Genomic DNA, 17,051 nt, shown 5'->3' on the forward strand with positions numbered 1-17,051 from the left:
GCACAATTGGGTACTATGCACCAAGGCTACTTCATTTATGTCAGTTATAACCATATGAATGGTAACAGGTATTTATCCTTCTATTTTGTAAGAGGACCTTTTGGCATTCTGAATAAATATGTAGTTTACATGTCAATGCTTCTAAAATACAAATACTCCTCTCAAATAACAAACATTCTTGCAATCTATATAAAATAATACCAAAAGCAAGAAGTAGCCTTGCAAGGCAATGACTTTGGGATTATACAAGTAAAATTTCTATATTAGGTATGTACATGTTAACACAGATCCCTATGTCTGCCACTGCCCTTTCTGTCAAGTTCTGCAGAGCCACAACCCCTCAAGTGAGTGTGGTCTCAGACTCCCATTGTTCAGGAAGGTCATCCTAAGGGAAAAAAGCCAGAAGGTTGGTCCTGTCAGACAGGGACTCCTTCTTTTGACTTTCTATTGGGAAGATACTGTCAGCAGGATAAGATTATAAAAGGCATCTCTATTAAAAATAATAATAAATTTAATTCCTCTTACAAACAGATCATCTAGTTTCACATTACTTTTGGCTTATTTTGTTAACCTTAATTTTTGTTGAAATGTCTCACTAATCATTTACTGGCTATCTGCCATGTTGTCAGGCAATTTTTCAGAAGATCTCTAGAATTCTATAGGACAAACTGGAAACTGTCATTGTCTGTGGTCTCTCAAAGGGCAGGTGACAAAGCTGCAAGAGGACCAGTCTGGCACTTTAGGGTCTCGCTGGTTCTACCCACAGGAAATCTTATTTAGCACTGTCAACTTCAGAAGACTCAAGTTTTATTTTTACTAGGGTGGCAGCAATTTTCTTACCAATGGTGACTTCAGTGGTATGTGAACTTAGGATCTTGTGAATAAAGGACCAGGAATGATCCACTCTTCAAGGGAGACTTTGAAAGGTCTCAAAATACAGCTCTATCAGAGCAACTCTGTGGTATGCTATTTAAAGAGCAGCCAGGCATCAGGGTCACTTCACTATAGAGGGGCAGCAGCTTCCTTGGCACAATGACCCTAAATCCATTACTGCTCTCACATAATGAACGTTATTGGCTCCTTACTCTGCTACTGACTGTGTTCAGGCACTATTTCTGTTAACAACAAAAAGCTGTTACCACTGCAACATCCCAGGAAGCTCACCTGCTTATTTTATTTCTATTTCCACCATTTCATCACATACACATATAACACAGAATTATCCTTTACTATTAAATATTTATAAAAAGCTAAATATAACCCATGAATAAACCAGGGATTGAACCCAGAGGCACTCAACCACTGAGCCACATTTCCAGCCCTTTTTATTTTGAAACAGGCTCTCGCTAAATTACCCAGGGCCTCGCTAAGTTGCTGAGGCTGGCTTTGAACTTGGAATTCTCCTGTCTCAGCCTCTGGAGCTACTGGGATTATAGGTATACCACTGTGGCCAGCCCTGCTACACATTTTTCAAAGCAATAAATATCACTGCTGGCCTTTTAAGCAAACTACTCCCCAATGAGGTAACATTTAATAAGAAGGCATTAACTCAAATCAAATGATCTAAAAATAGCTGTCAGCTTCTTAACAAAGGATTTTAGAAACAAGCCCCAGCAGAGGTAAATTATGTACGTACTCTGTTCATTTTTACAAGAATACAAGGTTTTCCTTTGGAATAGCCAAAATCAGGATCACCTATACCACTGCATTCTTGGAGTAAGGCAAGAGGAAACTGACATGCAGTATAAACTGGACCCTTCTGTTCAAAAGGAACTCCATCAGGACAGTCTTTGAGATTACTCTGTTCTTCTCCAGAATATGCTGAAAAGGAAACATAGTCAAAAAAAGATTAGATACAACCAGGAACACAACATCTTTTGGATGATTTTCCTCAAAGATAAAAACAGCAATGCTAATTCCTAGATAACTTCAGGGGAAGAATGCTAACTTTATTGCATTCCCACAACTGTACAAATTGGATTATAGATTAATCTCTTTTGTCACCATTAGGTGGCACCAGCCATGGCTATAGCATTACCTGAAAATCTTTAATGTGCTTGGACAAAAAAAAAAAAAAACCAATAGTAAGGACTTAAAAAAAAGCATTGCCACTCCGGATTACAATGTTATAGGGAAGACAAACATTAAGTATAAAATTGTAACTGCAGTCATGAAGATATGCAGCATTAGGATAGTCTCCACTAATGGGAAGGCAACTGGGCTGAGAGAAGAAGGGCAGGGGTGAGTTAAGGAAGCTGAGAAAGCACTTTTGATGAAGAAAGGCACCGGCCAGAGGAGGTGTTTTAAAAGAATTAGGAATGGAGGACCGTTGTACCAAAGAGCCCAAGACAATCTACTAAATGTTTTAAACCAGGGGAAGTGGCAAGGATGGCATGACCATATTTATGTCATGAAAATATTTATGCCATGACTGGCTGTGATGTGGGGAACCAACTAGAAGGAGAAATAACAAGGATCCTGAAAACCAGACAGGAGTCTGTTAAAGCAGCCCAAGTAAGACATAGCATTAGTTCAGAGAAGATTGTCTATTAAGACTGAGGTGGCTAGTTGGACTTAAAAGCATAAAGGAATAAAATGGTCAGAAATTGGAAATGTGAAGGAAAGGAGGTGGAAAAATACCCGATGCCCGATACAACGTTAGTTCTGCAGCAGAAGCACTGAGGCATGAGGTGGTGGGACAGTGAACAAGTCTGATCTGATCCTGGTCCTCAATGAAATTAGTCTAGTGAAAGACAAAAATAATTAATATATGGTGTAATATATATATATATATGTATGTATATAGTCAAAATTTTGGCTTCATCATATAAAAAACTAGATTATTATGAGAACTATGCACACACGGGGGTGGGGTGGGGGGGCATTTGCTGGTGATTGACCCCAGAGATTTGCATGTTAAGCACAGACTCAGCCACACACCCAGTCTTATGTACTCATTTAAAAGCAAAGGACTCAGGAATTTGGAGTGCAGAGGTGGACACTGACAACACACAGCACCCAGCTCCCATCACCTCCTTCTTGTAACAAACACTCAAATCCTTCAGCAGTCCCCAAGGGCTTCCACTGGGAACACTGTGGGTGCAAGTCAGATCATCAGTAATTGTGTTCTATTATGGTGACTTCTACTTCCACACAAAATCACTGCAAATGTAAGGGGATGGATGGGAAGTAGTCAGATTGTAAATCCCTGCCAAGGGAATGATGGAAACCTTACATTAGTCTCAGAGTAACCAAATAGCCCCTCCCGTACATCTAAGGAAAGCTTCAAAGAAGACAAACCAAGATAATCAGTGAAAAAACAAATGAACCTAAAGGAAAGAGATAACCCCAAATCAAGTCCTGCAAAACGATATTTTAGAAAGTGAAATCAGACAAATTTAATAACCCTAAAGAAAGAAATTGAGGGCTGGGGATGTGGCTCAAGTGGTAGCACACTCGACTGGCATGCGTGCGGCCCGGGTTCGATCCTCAGCACCACATACAAACAAAGATGTTGTGTCCGCTGGGAAAAAAAAAAAAAAAATATATATATATATATATTTTTATATATATATATATATATATATATATCAAAAAGAAAGAAATTGAAAAACAAAGCAAAAACCTTGCAAAGAAAAAAGGCAAACACAAGAAGAACTTGGCATGCTTGAGACCCTGGATTCAACCCCCAGCATCTCTCTCACACGCTTTAAAAACAAAACAAACAAACAACAACAACAAAAATAAAAATCCAAAGGAGTAAATTAAGAATAAAAAGAAGAGCTGGGTGTGGTAGCACATGCCTGCAGCTCAGGAGGCCAAGACAGGAGGATCCCAAGTTCAAAGCCAGCCTCAGCAATGGTGAGGCACAAAGCATCTCAGTGAGACCCTGTCTCTAAATAAAATACAAAATAGGGTTGGGGATGTAGCTCAAACAAGTGGTAAACAAGTCCCTAAAGACAGCTCTGAATCAAAGTACCTCAACTGTAAAAGCAAATTAGGTCACTGTCAGAAATAAAGGGCTCAAAATTTACATTTTATGTATCCTTTCTTACAAAGTTTCTTGAATACGTACTTCATCAAAACTAGGTAGGGAGGGGCCTGTAGTGTAGCTCAGTGGTTAAGCACCTGCTTAGCATGCTGAGGCCTTCATCACATCATCACAATAACAAAAACCAAACAGAACCAGGGAATAACTTAAGAATAAAGAAAAAGAAGGAAACAATAGATTCAACCAAGCAAGTGGTGAAATGAAGTCCCCACAGACATGGGAGTAGAAGCCTATACAGCATCAGTACACAGGTAGCAGGAGGGAGAGGGTTATACAAGATTTCCAGAAAGAGATGCGAATGGTAGTTACAAATGGGGGAGTCAGGAGAGAATGCCCACAGGTAACTGAAGGTGGAAAGAATAAGTGTGAAACAGCAACCTATGATGAAACCAGACAGGAGTCAATTACCACTGAATTGAGAAGGGGCAAGGTAAAGGCATAGGAGCTAAGTGAAGATGCATAAGTGAAAACTCATAATTAACAATGATAAATAACAATAAATGAACATGATTAATCAAGAACCAGCAAAGTATATTCAGAAATGCATTAGAAAAGCACCACAAGACCAAAGTCAAAAGCACGAAGCTATTTCCTATGAAATGTACCAGATTCAGACTATTTCTCCTGTGATCCCAGGGCTCCCTCCCTTGCCAACCACCATCACTCTGTAATAGCTTCCCTGTTTCCACACTGCAGTTTACTTTCAAAAGGTTGCCTGTATGGTCCTTTAAAAATCTGAGTTAATCATGTAATTCCCTGCTTAAAACCCCTCATCGTGGCCACTGCAGAAGCCAAAGAACTTAACTGGCCTCTAAGCATCTACACAGTCTGATCCTCCTTCACTCTCTGATGTCATTCTCCTACCTCTTTTCCCTGGGTTCACTCTACCCAGCCCCTCTTCCTTCCTTGATGAACCTTGACCATAGATACAATAAACCTTAGGGCCTCTGCTCCTATTGTTTCCTCTTTGGACATTTCCATTGCTAGTTCCATTACCTTCTTCACTCTTTCACAGGTTCCTTTCACTGTGGCTTTCCCAGGCCACCCTGTTTAAGTCTGCAACCTTTCCCATCTCTCCCTGCTTTTTTTCGCTTTAGCACTTAATAGTTTCTAATACACTATAGACCATGAGCTCCATGAAGATAGGGTTTTTCTTTTGTTCACTGAAGGAACCCAGATGAGTGCTTGCTACAAAACATTTGTTGACTGCACAGGACCAAAGGTAGAAAGGTGTAGGGCAGGAATCTACTATTTTCACTCTACAAGTTTATCATTTGATTTTATTGTTGTTGCTGTTGTTACTGAACCTAAGGCCTCATCATGCATGCTAGTACCATCTGACTTTTAAACCAGACAATACTTTCACAAAAATGTCTTTAACTTAAATAATAAAAACATATTTAACTAGCAAGGCAAAGACAGGAAGACAGCTAGCAGATAATGTGGGATCAAAAGCAGTTTTTGAGGGTAGGAATGTGATTCAGTGGTAGCATATTGCCTGGCATGAGTGAGGCTTGGGGTTTGGTCCCTATCCCAGCACCGATCCTCTCTCCTCAGCCTCCTGAGCCACTGGGACAGATATGCATCACTGTGCCAGGGTCGTATTATCTCTTGCATGAAGAACATGAGGCATAGGGAAAAGGTAAAGAGTGAGAAGTTTAAGTAGAACTTGGCAATGAACCCTTCAGAGAATCAGAGAAAGTCATGGTGGTCACCAGGCAGGCAAGTGTGTCCACCTGGGGGAAGTGATCAGATATTCAAAGTGCTAACTAGTCCTGTCTTCGGCAGCTCAGCTGTTCAGGGCAGGCTCAGAGGAGGCGCTCCACAGACTGGCCACACACTGGGAGGCAAGGGATTTCAGAGTACCAGCAAAAGAAAAAACTAAATGAAAATCCACAGAATTAATAAGCTAGGTAAGAACGGATGGTGGAGACGGGAGCTGACAAAGAATCAGCTACGGGAGCTGACAAAGAATCAGCTAACTGAAGTCCACATAAACTGAAGTTTATGATGCTGAATAAACTGGAAGAAAGTTGAACAAGCAAGCTAGAGAGACAGAAGATGGGAGCAGGAAAGCTTGCTCAATCAGTGCTTCTGCCAAAGAAGTCCTCCCCTGGTCCAGGAAGCACGCACATGCACACACCTGTCTGTCTGAGGGGAAGACGATGTAGGTGACCAGAAACCCACAGGCCAGGGCTTTTGGTGATTATTTGTATGACTGGTTAGGTCAAGGAAAATAGGAGAAAATAGTGAGCCAGGGTGTCTATTAAAGAGCACTGTGAACTGGTAACTGAAAAATTCATAACTGATACATAAAAAATCTGACACAGGCTGATTTTCTTTGAATGATGACTATCCTCATCTTCCATATAAGTACTATACTAGATTAAAAGACTCAAATACTGGGCAAGGAGTGTGGCTCATATTTAATATTTTAAATATTTTTTAGTTTTTAATGTTTCAACAAACCTGGTGTACTTATTATAGGACAGATTAAAAATCAAATCAATCGTTCACCAGGCTTAGGCCCCTATGTCTTTCCATAGATTAGAATATTCTTACAACTGATAAAAAGAGGAAGGCACTGGGCATGGTGGCCCACACCTGTAATCCTAGCAGCTTGGGATGCTGAGGCAGGAGGATCACAAGTTCGAAGCCAGTCCCAGCAACCCTGTCTCAAAACAAAAAATAAAAAGAACTAGGAATGTGGCTCAGTGGTTAAGTGCCTCAGGGTTCAATCCCTGGTACTCAAAAACAAGCAAACAAACAAACAAAAAAAGAGCATGAAGAGGTAAAACAAACTTTTAAGAATGATATTTCTAAAAGTCATCATGATTTGGTATGAGGTTTTAATCTTTACCTTACTCTAAGAAAAGATACTTACATTTTAGAAACTTCTTAAGGTCTTTAACGTACCCTTCATAGGAACTTGGATCTGATACACTAAATGTATATTCCAACGCAGTCACTGGTTTTGGGAAAACCATAAGTCCTAAAAAGAGATTAAAGAAAGGTGGGAAATTAACTGTGAAATTCCCTTCTCTCTTTCTCCTAATTCTTATCCATAAAAAGCAGATCTCACAGTAAGTAACATGGAAAATTGTGCCCAGAGGCATGCTTAAATTATCAACTTCTTACTTCTCTTCAATTATCAAGGGAAAGTCACCTAAAATTAAAGAAAATTCAAATCTTAAAACCAATCCAGATGATACCTATTTAAAAATGTCCCCTAAGGGCTAGGGATGTGGCTCAAGTGGTAGCGTGCTCGCCTGGCATGCGTGCGGCCAGGGTTTGATCCTCAGCACCACATATAAACAAAGATGTTGTGTCCGCTGAAAACTAAAAAATAAATATTAAAAAAATTCTCTCTCTCAAAAAAAAAAAAAAAAAAAAAAAAGTCCCCTAAATTTGATTATTTTCAGCTAACTATATTCTCTCTTCCTTACTTTATTTATTTTAGTATGGGGATTGAACTCAGGGGCACTCGACCACTGAGCCACATCCCAGCCCTGTTTTGTATTTTATTTAGAGATAAGGTCTCACTGAGTTGCTTAGCACCTTGATTTTTTTTCCTGAAGCTGGCTTTGAACTCACAATACTCCTGCCTCAGTCTCCCAAGCTGCTGGGATTACAGGCATGCGCGACTATCCCCGGCTCTTCCTTACTTTAAAAAAATGCAATTTTACTTTGACTTTTCATATTCATTTTCTATCAAATATCTTTTTAGGTTGTGCCAACTTGTCATTAATAAACAAAGAAAATTTTTAGCAAATAAGTCTAAGCATGTCATTAAATTTAAACTTTATGGAAACATTCATAAAGATAGCTTCTTCAATTAAAGAGGCGTATTCATTTAAAACTCTATATGCTAAATATTCATTGTTCTACATTAAAATGTGCATTACACATACTGAGTTTGAAGTATAACCATCAACAATTTCATATCAGGAACTCCCATGTACACAGAACAATCTTGAGCTTAGAAAATGCAAACATATTTATCTGTAAGAAATAATCAGGCTTTCAACTTTAATATAAACAGTCCACATATCTAATCACACTGTATTTCATATATCCTATGTGTATATGTACACATGGACTCATTTGCTTACACTACAGAAGTATTATAATGTAATACATTGGATAAAAAACTTTAAGGAGCTCATTTGAAAACTGTACTTAAAAACACTGAACACATTTTACTGCTTATATACTTCATACAAGTATTAAGAGTTTAGTATTTCTAAAATAGGAAGTATTTTTATCCAATGTATTACATTATAATACTTCTGTAGTGTAAGCAAATGAGTCCATGTGTACAATGAGAGATAAGGAAAAAAGTGTGAAGCTAGTCTCTGATATTTGGTCAAATAAACTAAGAGTTAAGAGAAATTTATTCAGAACACTTGGACAAATATTAGCTATAAACAAAGGAAATCACTAAACTGTTCTAGGAAAAAAATGGTTGGGGAAATTGGTTCAGTTTGGCTGCTAATATGCTCAGAGTCCATGCAGCAAGTGGGGATCTAGATGAGGCTCCCAGATCTCAGCAAGAGCACAGCCAGGTGGGACATTCTTTGTAGTGAGGTGCTGGTCTATGTTGAGCATGTGCAGCAGTACCCCGGGCCTCTACTTGCAGTTGTACCTCTTTTGTTCTAATAACCAAAAATATCTCCACACATTGCTGATTAGCTCCTGGATAACAAATGACCACTGGCTGAAAATCCCATGCTCCAGTGACAGCCTCCAGCTGGACTCCCACTTTGTTGGACTGCAGCCTACCCACTCCCCCAGCTCTCCAACTCCCACTTCTCTAGGAAGAATCCTCTCATTTACATTTCTGAGAATTACATACACCAGAATTCTACACATAATTGTTTCTTACTCTAAAAACAGCCAGCACCTGGGTAGGGGTGCTGCCCTGTGGTAGAGCGCTTGCCTAGCATGTATGAAGTATCCTGGGCCCTATCTCTAGCATCTCTACTGAGAAAATACTAGGGCCATGGCCACCAATCAAGAGAGAGCTGGCATTCAAAGGCTATTTCAAAAGAATAAAATCAGGAGGTAGAAAAAAAAATTTATTTTTGTTTATTTTTATTTTATTATTTTAGTTGCAGATGGACGCAATATCTTTATTTATTTAATTTTATGTAGTGCTGAGGATGGAACTCAGGGCCTCACACATGCTAGGCAAGCGCTCCACCACTGACCCACAATCACAGCCTGAAAAATGTAATTTAAATAAGTGTTTCAGGTAAGTTCTTACTAAATCATCTCTGTCACATGGAGAATTTTTTTCTTAAGACAACAGAGAAGAATCAAACATATAAAGAGTATGTTTATTCTCTACTGATATAACTAACATTTTTACCACTTTCATAGTAGGCAATTAAAACCATAAAGCATGAATTTTATAAGACTAATGGTCTAGCCCAGGCCAGAGCTGAATAATCATTTTACATATAAGTCACTCAAGGCAAAATGAAACTGTCACACAACATTCACATCATTCATAACTGTGACTTCACTAAAATCCAATATTCATTTCTGTTCATTCTTCACAAAGGACTCAAGAGCTATCAGGGGAAAAAAAAAAAAAAAACATCAGAAAATGAATGTAAAGCTGGGCACAGTGGTGCACACCTGTAATCCCAGCAGCTCGGAGGATCTAGAGTTCAAAGCCAGCCTAAGCAACTCAGTGTGACCCTGTCGCTAATAAAATATAAAAAAGGGCTGGTGAAAATGCCAATATTTTCTCTGATATAAGAAGGCTGATTCATAGTGGGGTTTGGGTGGGGGAGCATGGGAGGATTAGATGAACTCTAGATAGGGCAAAGGGGTGGGAGGGGAAGGGAGAGGGCATGGGGTAGAAAAGAGGGTAAAATGAGATGGACACCATTACCCTAAGTACATGTATGAAGACACAAATGGCGTGAATAAACTTTGTATACAACCAGGAAAAAAAAAAAAAGACTGGTGCTATGGCTCAGCAATTAAGCGCCCCAAGGTTCAATCCCTGGTACCAAAAAAAGAAAAGAAAATGAATGTGAAGGTCTTTAAATCGGTATGTAAATATTGGACAACAAAAATAATATTGTTCACATTACTGGACTCCAAAGTTTCATTATCTTCTATCTGCTATAATGCAGAAGAGATTTATGGTGAATTTAAAATACAATCCAATTTTGTTAGAAATTATAAATGTAATGTAATTACCTGGACTAGGAATCTGGTCACGATATTTTGGAACCTCATCGTTCAGAGTCTGAAGCATAACCCACATTGTGAATGAGAAGAGTGCAGCCAAGAACCCATAAAAAACTAGGTAGAAGAGCAAGATCAAACCTGCAAAAGAAATTAAAACCTATGAAATGTGAAGACACACATGTGCACACACATTTGTCCAAGTTAATTTAAAAAAAAGACAAAACCAAACATGGTTACTGGGAGGCTATGAGCCCAAGCACTGCCATGCACACAGCCAAATATCCTCATATTCAGGCGGCAAGGATTTGCCCAAGCAACGGATACTTCAGCAGGCAGCACCCACTCATCCCATGAGCCCTCCTTTCCTCTGGTCCCTCCCAAATTGAAGTAGCTTCCACCACTCCTACTCTGGTTCAGTCAGAGCTTTATGATTCAGCACATGGAGAGTGTTTCCCAAAATGAACTTAATGCCTTCTAAAGAGAGAAGAAATTGGGCTGGGGATGTGGCTCAAGCGGTAGCGCGCTCGCCTGGCATGCGTGCGGCCCGGGTTCGATCCTCAGCACCACATACAAAACAAAGATGTTGTGTCCGCCGATAACTAAAAATAAATAAATATTAAAAAAAAAAAAAAAAGAGAGAGAGAAGAAATTGATTTTAGCTGGGACAACCTCTCCTCCAATATATTCATATGTTTAAGTAACAAACAGAAAAGAATTAGTAAATTAAACCTGTATTTCACAGATACTAATTATTTGTATAAATTTGTTTTAAAAACAGAATTGATTTAAAAAACAATAACCAGGAAATGGGCAGAGAAGGCAAAATTATGAAGATGGTCCTCAATGAATACAGTTTAGGAAACACTGGTAGAGTGCAAGGGCTTGTGCACAGTGAAAGGAGGACAAGACCAGAAACAGGCACACTAGTCAAGGGACCTTCTCAGCTCTACTGCTAGGCACAAAGCGAGATCTGGCAGACACATTTTAACAACATTTTAATCCCTTCCTTCAAGATTTGGAAATGCTCAGATATATCCCAAACCAGTACTTTATTTTGGGAACTCCTAAAAATCAATAATTTTTCTTAATATCTATATCCAAAATTCTAACATCAGAAGTGATCCTTAGAATATAGTTGTCACTCATTTAAATGTTTAAAAATAAATTGATCAAAGACATTAGACTAGATACAGCAATAGTGAATACTGAACTTCACGGAGCTGAAATTGTGTCAGCTTTACAACCTGTTTTTTTTTGTTTGCCAGACTACATTCCTCAGAGGGGCTAAAGCAGGGCTTCCTAAGTGGACCCCACTACCCTACAAGGAGTAACTTTAGATGTTCTAAAATTTCTGTAATGATAGATTTCTGAATAGAATAATTTTCCCCAGGGACTATACACTTTCTTCTGATTCTCAAATGACCTCATGATCCCAAAACAGATTAAGCCAAGTTAGATGACTTTCTCAATTGTAGGTCAGGAAACCACGCCCAATCCCCTCTTTTCAAGTAAAGGAGAAACAGTTAAAATAATTTCATTTTAATTTAGACTAGCATTCCACCCCTCCCCCCAATTACCAGGAGGCCAAGACAGTGAGGGAGAGAACACAAGAGAGGACAGGATGTCACCTTCAGGCAGCATCACCCCCCACCACACCTGTGATTCTGCTGCAGAGAAAGAGGAGGAAGCCCCATCTCAAAGGAGTGATCCATCTGCTGCAGGGGGAAATGAAACAGAGACCACAGGCCGCTTTAATGAGACACAGGTAACAGCACTTCGATCCTCTGCCCAACAGAACAGGGTCAACAAACATACATAGTGAGTCTAGCTGTGATCCAGCAAAACTTCACTTAGGAAACAGAAAGTCTGATGGTGCATGCAGGACAAATTAAATTGGAGGAATTTGAAATATAAGTGCTAACAAAGAATATTCTTACACTACTTTCAAAATTTTGATTTTAAATTTACAGGAAAAATAATGTAAATGAAATTTATAAGTTACAAAATAACTAAATAGAAAGCAGACATGAATAACTGTTCCCAAATCTGTGTTCAAAAGAATCATTATACGATAAAAAAACAACTTCTAAAGCTTCCTAAAATGAGTTATATCATAAACCATATATACAAATCAGCAATGGCCACGTCAACATCTGATGCCATACACTAGTGTCTACTAATAGTTACTTTAAGCACTGAAGCGAGTTCTCCCTATTTGAAAAAATTTGTGAACCCAAAACTTAAAAATTAGAACTAATCTCTTATAAATATATGAAGACCACTCATAAGTGTAGTGATACTTTATCAATTTAAACTCCTCCTCCTCCTCCCTCTGAAGAGAAAAAAAAAAAATAACCAGAAATTTAAAAAAGAAGTTGTAAATTGCTGCTCTTAACCTCAGGGTAAACTTGAAGCTCAGTGGGCTGATGGGGCTTAACCCAAACACTGGGGTCCTCAAGGACAGTGAAAGTGGTACCTCTTCAGTGTGCCAGCATGTCTGCTCTGCTGCTACTAGATTAAGAGGGAAACAATGAACAGCAGGTATTGTTATTACTAATGCTCCCTAGTTTAAAATCCTCCAAATTTCCTGAAGTCATTACCCAAGAAAAGAAACTAACACAGACACTGGTAGTTAAGTAAGTAATTTAAGGTCAACAAAAATCACAACCAAAGACATTCTCAAATACTGCAGTTTAATGCAGTTATCAGCATTTTTCTATTTCACACTGTAATTCCTACAGTACAGAAGCACAAATGCTACTTCTTTATTTTCCCTTTGAGATCTAAGAGCACACAGTAGAACAGCAATCCAACCACTAACAATGTCTTCTCTTTCAGAGGCACTGACCCTCCTCCCTTTCTTCACTGCTATTCTTGAGAAGCCCTAGTTTTTAAAATCCGATTCTGCTCTCAGGCCACGGTTTACCCTGTGTCATCCAGGAAAAGGAGAAATAGGCCCTCTCCTGTTTCAATCCCACCTGCTTATAAAATTCAATCCCCGCACTATGAGAGCCAAGGGCTTGTCTTCCACTGCAGAGGTGCCCCAGCTACCAATCTAGGAGGTGCCTACTGCCCCCTTGGGTTATATCAGACACTAGAAAAATAACAGAATTTAGCAAAAAGCTGGATTTAGGATTACAATTTTATTACAAAGGAAACATATAGCGTAAGGTCTGGAAGACAATACAACTTTTTTGCCCTCTCCCTCCCAGCACAAGTCTCCCAACCTGGTAGCTCCACTTACGTGTCAATGTGACTGGGGTCTCATTATGGAGGTATGACAGATGGACTTGAGGGCTGCATGACTGCACTCAATTCCCAACCCCTTCTCCTGCCCTCCCTGGAAGTCTGGCTGCCTCAAAGACCCAATCCTACTGGGACTTGGCTGGTCTTTCTGGGGACCAGCCTCCACCCTGAAGTAAACTAGTTGATAAGAGTCAACTCCTTAGCAAAACGAAGACCCTCCCATTACTCAGAAAATTCTGTTTTTGGAAGTGTGTATTTTACATTTCTACCAGCAGGGTTCCAATTTCTCCACATCCTTATCAACACTGCTAAAGATGAATGATGTTGAGCATCTTTTTTCAGGAACTTATGGCATTTGCATATCTTTTTTTGAGAAATGTCTATTCAGACCCTTTGCCCATTTTTAAATTTGGTTATTAATTTTTTTATTATAGAATTCTTTATACACTGTAGACGTAAGCCTCTTATCAGGTTCTTTCCCTTGGGTACTGGGGATCAAACCCCCAGGCCTCACATGTACCACGAAGGCATGGTACCAATGAGCTACATTATGTCCATAGTCCTTTTTAAAATTTTATTTTGAGACAGGGTCTTGCTAACTGGCTGGAGCTGGCCTTGCAATCCTCAGCCTCAGCCACCCAAGTAGCTGGTTAACTGGGATTTCAGGTTTGAGCCACCCAGATCATTTTCTATCATTATTTGTGAGCTGTCTTTTCATTCTCATGATGGTCCCTCTTAAAATAGAAAATTCTTAGTCTTGATGAAGTCCAATATACCTATTTTTTCTTTAAATCCCTGTGCTTCTATTGTCGTAGCTATAACACCACTGCCTAATCCAACACCAGGAAGATTTGCATTTGTTTACTTCCAAGAATTTCATAGTTTTAACTCTTAACTTCCTAACTGACCTATTGAGTTTATTTTTGTATATGGTTTGTGGCATGGGTCCACCTTCAGTGTTTCACATAGGAATATCCAGTTGTGACATCACTCTTTGTTTATTAAAAAAAAAAAAAAAAAGTATTCTTCACTGAAAGAAAGCATGCATTTTTATACACATACTATTCTTATTCTTATAATAAAATATAGTAGACATATAGATGTATGCACACACATTTTATACATTATAATCACTATAATGTAGAAAAACTAAAAAGATCACTTGCCTAAAATTAACCTAACACTAAGCCAGTACCTCTATATGGTACCTCACCTGGCCTGCTCTCCCAGGAAGCTTAAGCTGTGTTATCTTTTCTACTCAAGAACTCACATTCTGTGTTATTCTTCAGTGACAGACATTTACATGAATAAGTTCTGTTCCACCTCTCCAATAGCTCAAGCGTCACAATTGACAGATACATAAGCAAAGAATTACAGATATCAAGTGGAAGTTGGGGGTGGAGGAACTGCCTCTAGCAGGGAGAGGAAGGAAGGGGATTTCACCAGAGAAGGCCTCCCAGAGAAAGGTAAGCTGGCTCACAAGATGGAAAGCTCAGACAGCTCTGGGTCAGGCACTAGGCTGAGAAGCAGAAGTACAGCAGGAGCAGCCAGCGGAGAGGAATTCTGCTCCTCCTGCAATGCACCCATGCCATGCAACTCACAACAGAAGCAGGACCATGGATATGAAGCAGGAAAATTAGGCAATGTCCTGGATGGGCCATGCTAGCAGAGCACCTATACAACTAGACCATCTGTGGTTACACAGCTCCAGCCACCACTGAATGATGACAGGAAAGGCCAAAGAGAAGGACTATAGAACCAACCAACAATTATCAAGCATTCAAGATAAAATAATCCAATAGAAAAAAACTACCAAATTCAACCAAGAGTTTCTTAGGGCCTCAGTAAGTTGCTAAGGCTGGCTTTGAACTCAGGATCCTCCTGCCTCAGGCTCCTGAGCCGCTGTGATTACAGGCATGTGCCACCATGCCCAACTCAACAGTAATTCTAAAAAGAATAAAATAGGTCTCAAAAACCCCAGGAGGAATAAAGTAACCTCAGAATGATGCACAGCCACATGTTTAAGTGTGAAACACTCAAAGAGAGTTGCAGAATTCTAAAAATACATTATATAAAGTGTTGATGGGCCAGAAACTTACAAATAAAATTCATACATAGTGGTAACCTCTAAATAAGAGGTATTACCTCTAAATAAGCATTATGTTCTGGGACATGGACAAGGAAAATTTGAGTTTTAGCTATACTGTCTTCATTTCCTTTTATTGTTGCTGAAGAAAAATATGGTATTGAGAAAAAAAAAAGATCAAATTCATGGAACAAATTCCAGAAAAAAAGCTAATATAACTGTTTATTTTTCACTTTTAAAAGTTCTTGACATATTTAAGACAAAGCTAGGTGCAGTGGTGCTCACCTGTAATCCTAGCTACTACTAAGAAGAGGTGGGAGGATCAAATTCCAGGCCAGCATGGACCCTAACTCAAGATAAAAAAATAAAAAGTGCTGGGGATGCAGCTCAGTGGTAGAGCATCCTGGATCCAGTGCCCAGTGCTGGGGGTGGGTGGGTGGGAAGAATCCTTATGCTGTAAAGAAAAAGAGTCATGATATGAGAGAGCAAAATAATGAGCAAGGAACTATAAAGTGCAGGAAGCCACCCATGAATTACTTGAGGGTCTTCTATCAGTATGGCAGCCAGGGAAATTTTAGGTTTAACCTTGGGAACTATCCGTGGCTCTCCCAAGCAATAGACTGCCCAAGGCACACGACCTTTATCTTGGCTCTACTAGGAAGATCCCTCATAGTAGCTCTGGAGATGGGTGTAAGTAACCCTTTGGGAACTGGACAGCCCATCTATAACCTTTTTGTTCCCCGATATAAATAGCAAGCTCGGGCTCCATTTTGCTTTGTAATATAGATACTTGATCCATATGATCAGCTTCCCACCACACTTTCTGAAAATATTTTCTATGTTGTGGTTTTCTCATTGTTCTATTTTTCTTAGCTTTTATTTCGTAGCCAGCCCATTCCCATTTCCATTGCCTGTGCAGGACGCAGGCGAAAATAAAGAACATTCAGCAGGACAATAAAGGATTAATATCCAAGGCATATCAAAATGCCCTTAGACCCGTGAGAACATAATACCAAAGAAAAACAATCAAAAGACTGCAGGCATTGTAAAGAAATGGAAACCGAGCAAACAAAAATATGCTTAGTTGTAGATATCAGAAATATTGTGCTGCTACAAACATTGATGTGGCTGTGTCCCTGTAGTATGCTGTTTTTTAAGTCCTTTGGGTATAGACCAAGGAGTGGGATAGCTGGGTCAAATGGTGGTTCCATTCCTAGTTTTCCAAAGATTCTCCATACTGCTTTCCATATTGGCTGTACCAATTTGCAGTCCTACCAGCAATGTATGAGTGTGCCTTTTCCCCCACATCCTCACCAACACTTACTGTTGTTTGTATTCTTGATAACTGCCATTCTGACTGGAGTGAGATGAAATCTTAGAGTAGTTTTGCTTTGCATTTCTCTAATTGCTAGAGACGTTGAACAGTTTTTCATGTATTTGTTGATTGTATATCTTCTTCTG

At 39.3% G+C, this 17,051-nt stretch overlaps 1 protein-coding gene across 1 annotated transcript in view; it reads right to left on the bottom strand.

Annotated features, from left to right (window-relative positions):
* Atp1b3 (ATPase Na+/K+ transporting subunit beta 3) overlaps window positions 1-17,051 on the bottom strand; it is a 37,203-nt gene that overhangs the window by 7,441 nt on the left and 12,711 nt on the right. Inside the window, exons 2-4 of the mRNA XM_046431824.2 lie at window positions 10,268-10,396; window positions 6,936-7,043; window positions 1,637-1,821 (exon numbers count right to left, since the gene is read on the bottom strand). Of these exons, the coding sequence (XP_046287780.1) occupies window positions 1,637-1,821; window positions 6,936-7,043; window positions 10,268-10,396 (422 nt within the window). The remainder of the gene's footprint in view (window positions 1-1,636; window positions 1,822-6,935; window positions 7,044-10,267; window positions 10,397-17,051) is intronic.

The sequence above is a fragment of the Marmota monax genome, unplaced genomic scaffold, assembly GCF_021218885.2.
Source record: "Marmota monax isolate L192 unplaced genomic scaffold, Marmota_monax_Labrador192_F-V1.1 WCK01_AAM20220418_F8-fsc00022, whole genome shotgun sequence".
NCBI classification, from domain to species: Eukaryota; Metazoa; Chordata; class Mammalia; order Rodentia; family Sciuridae; genus Marmota; species Marmota monax.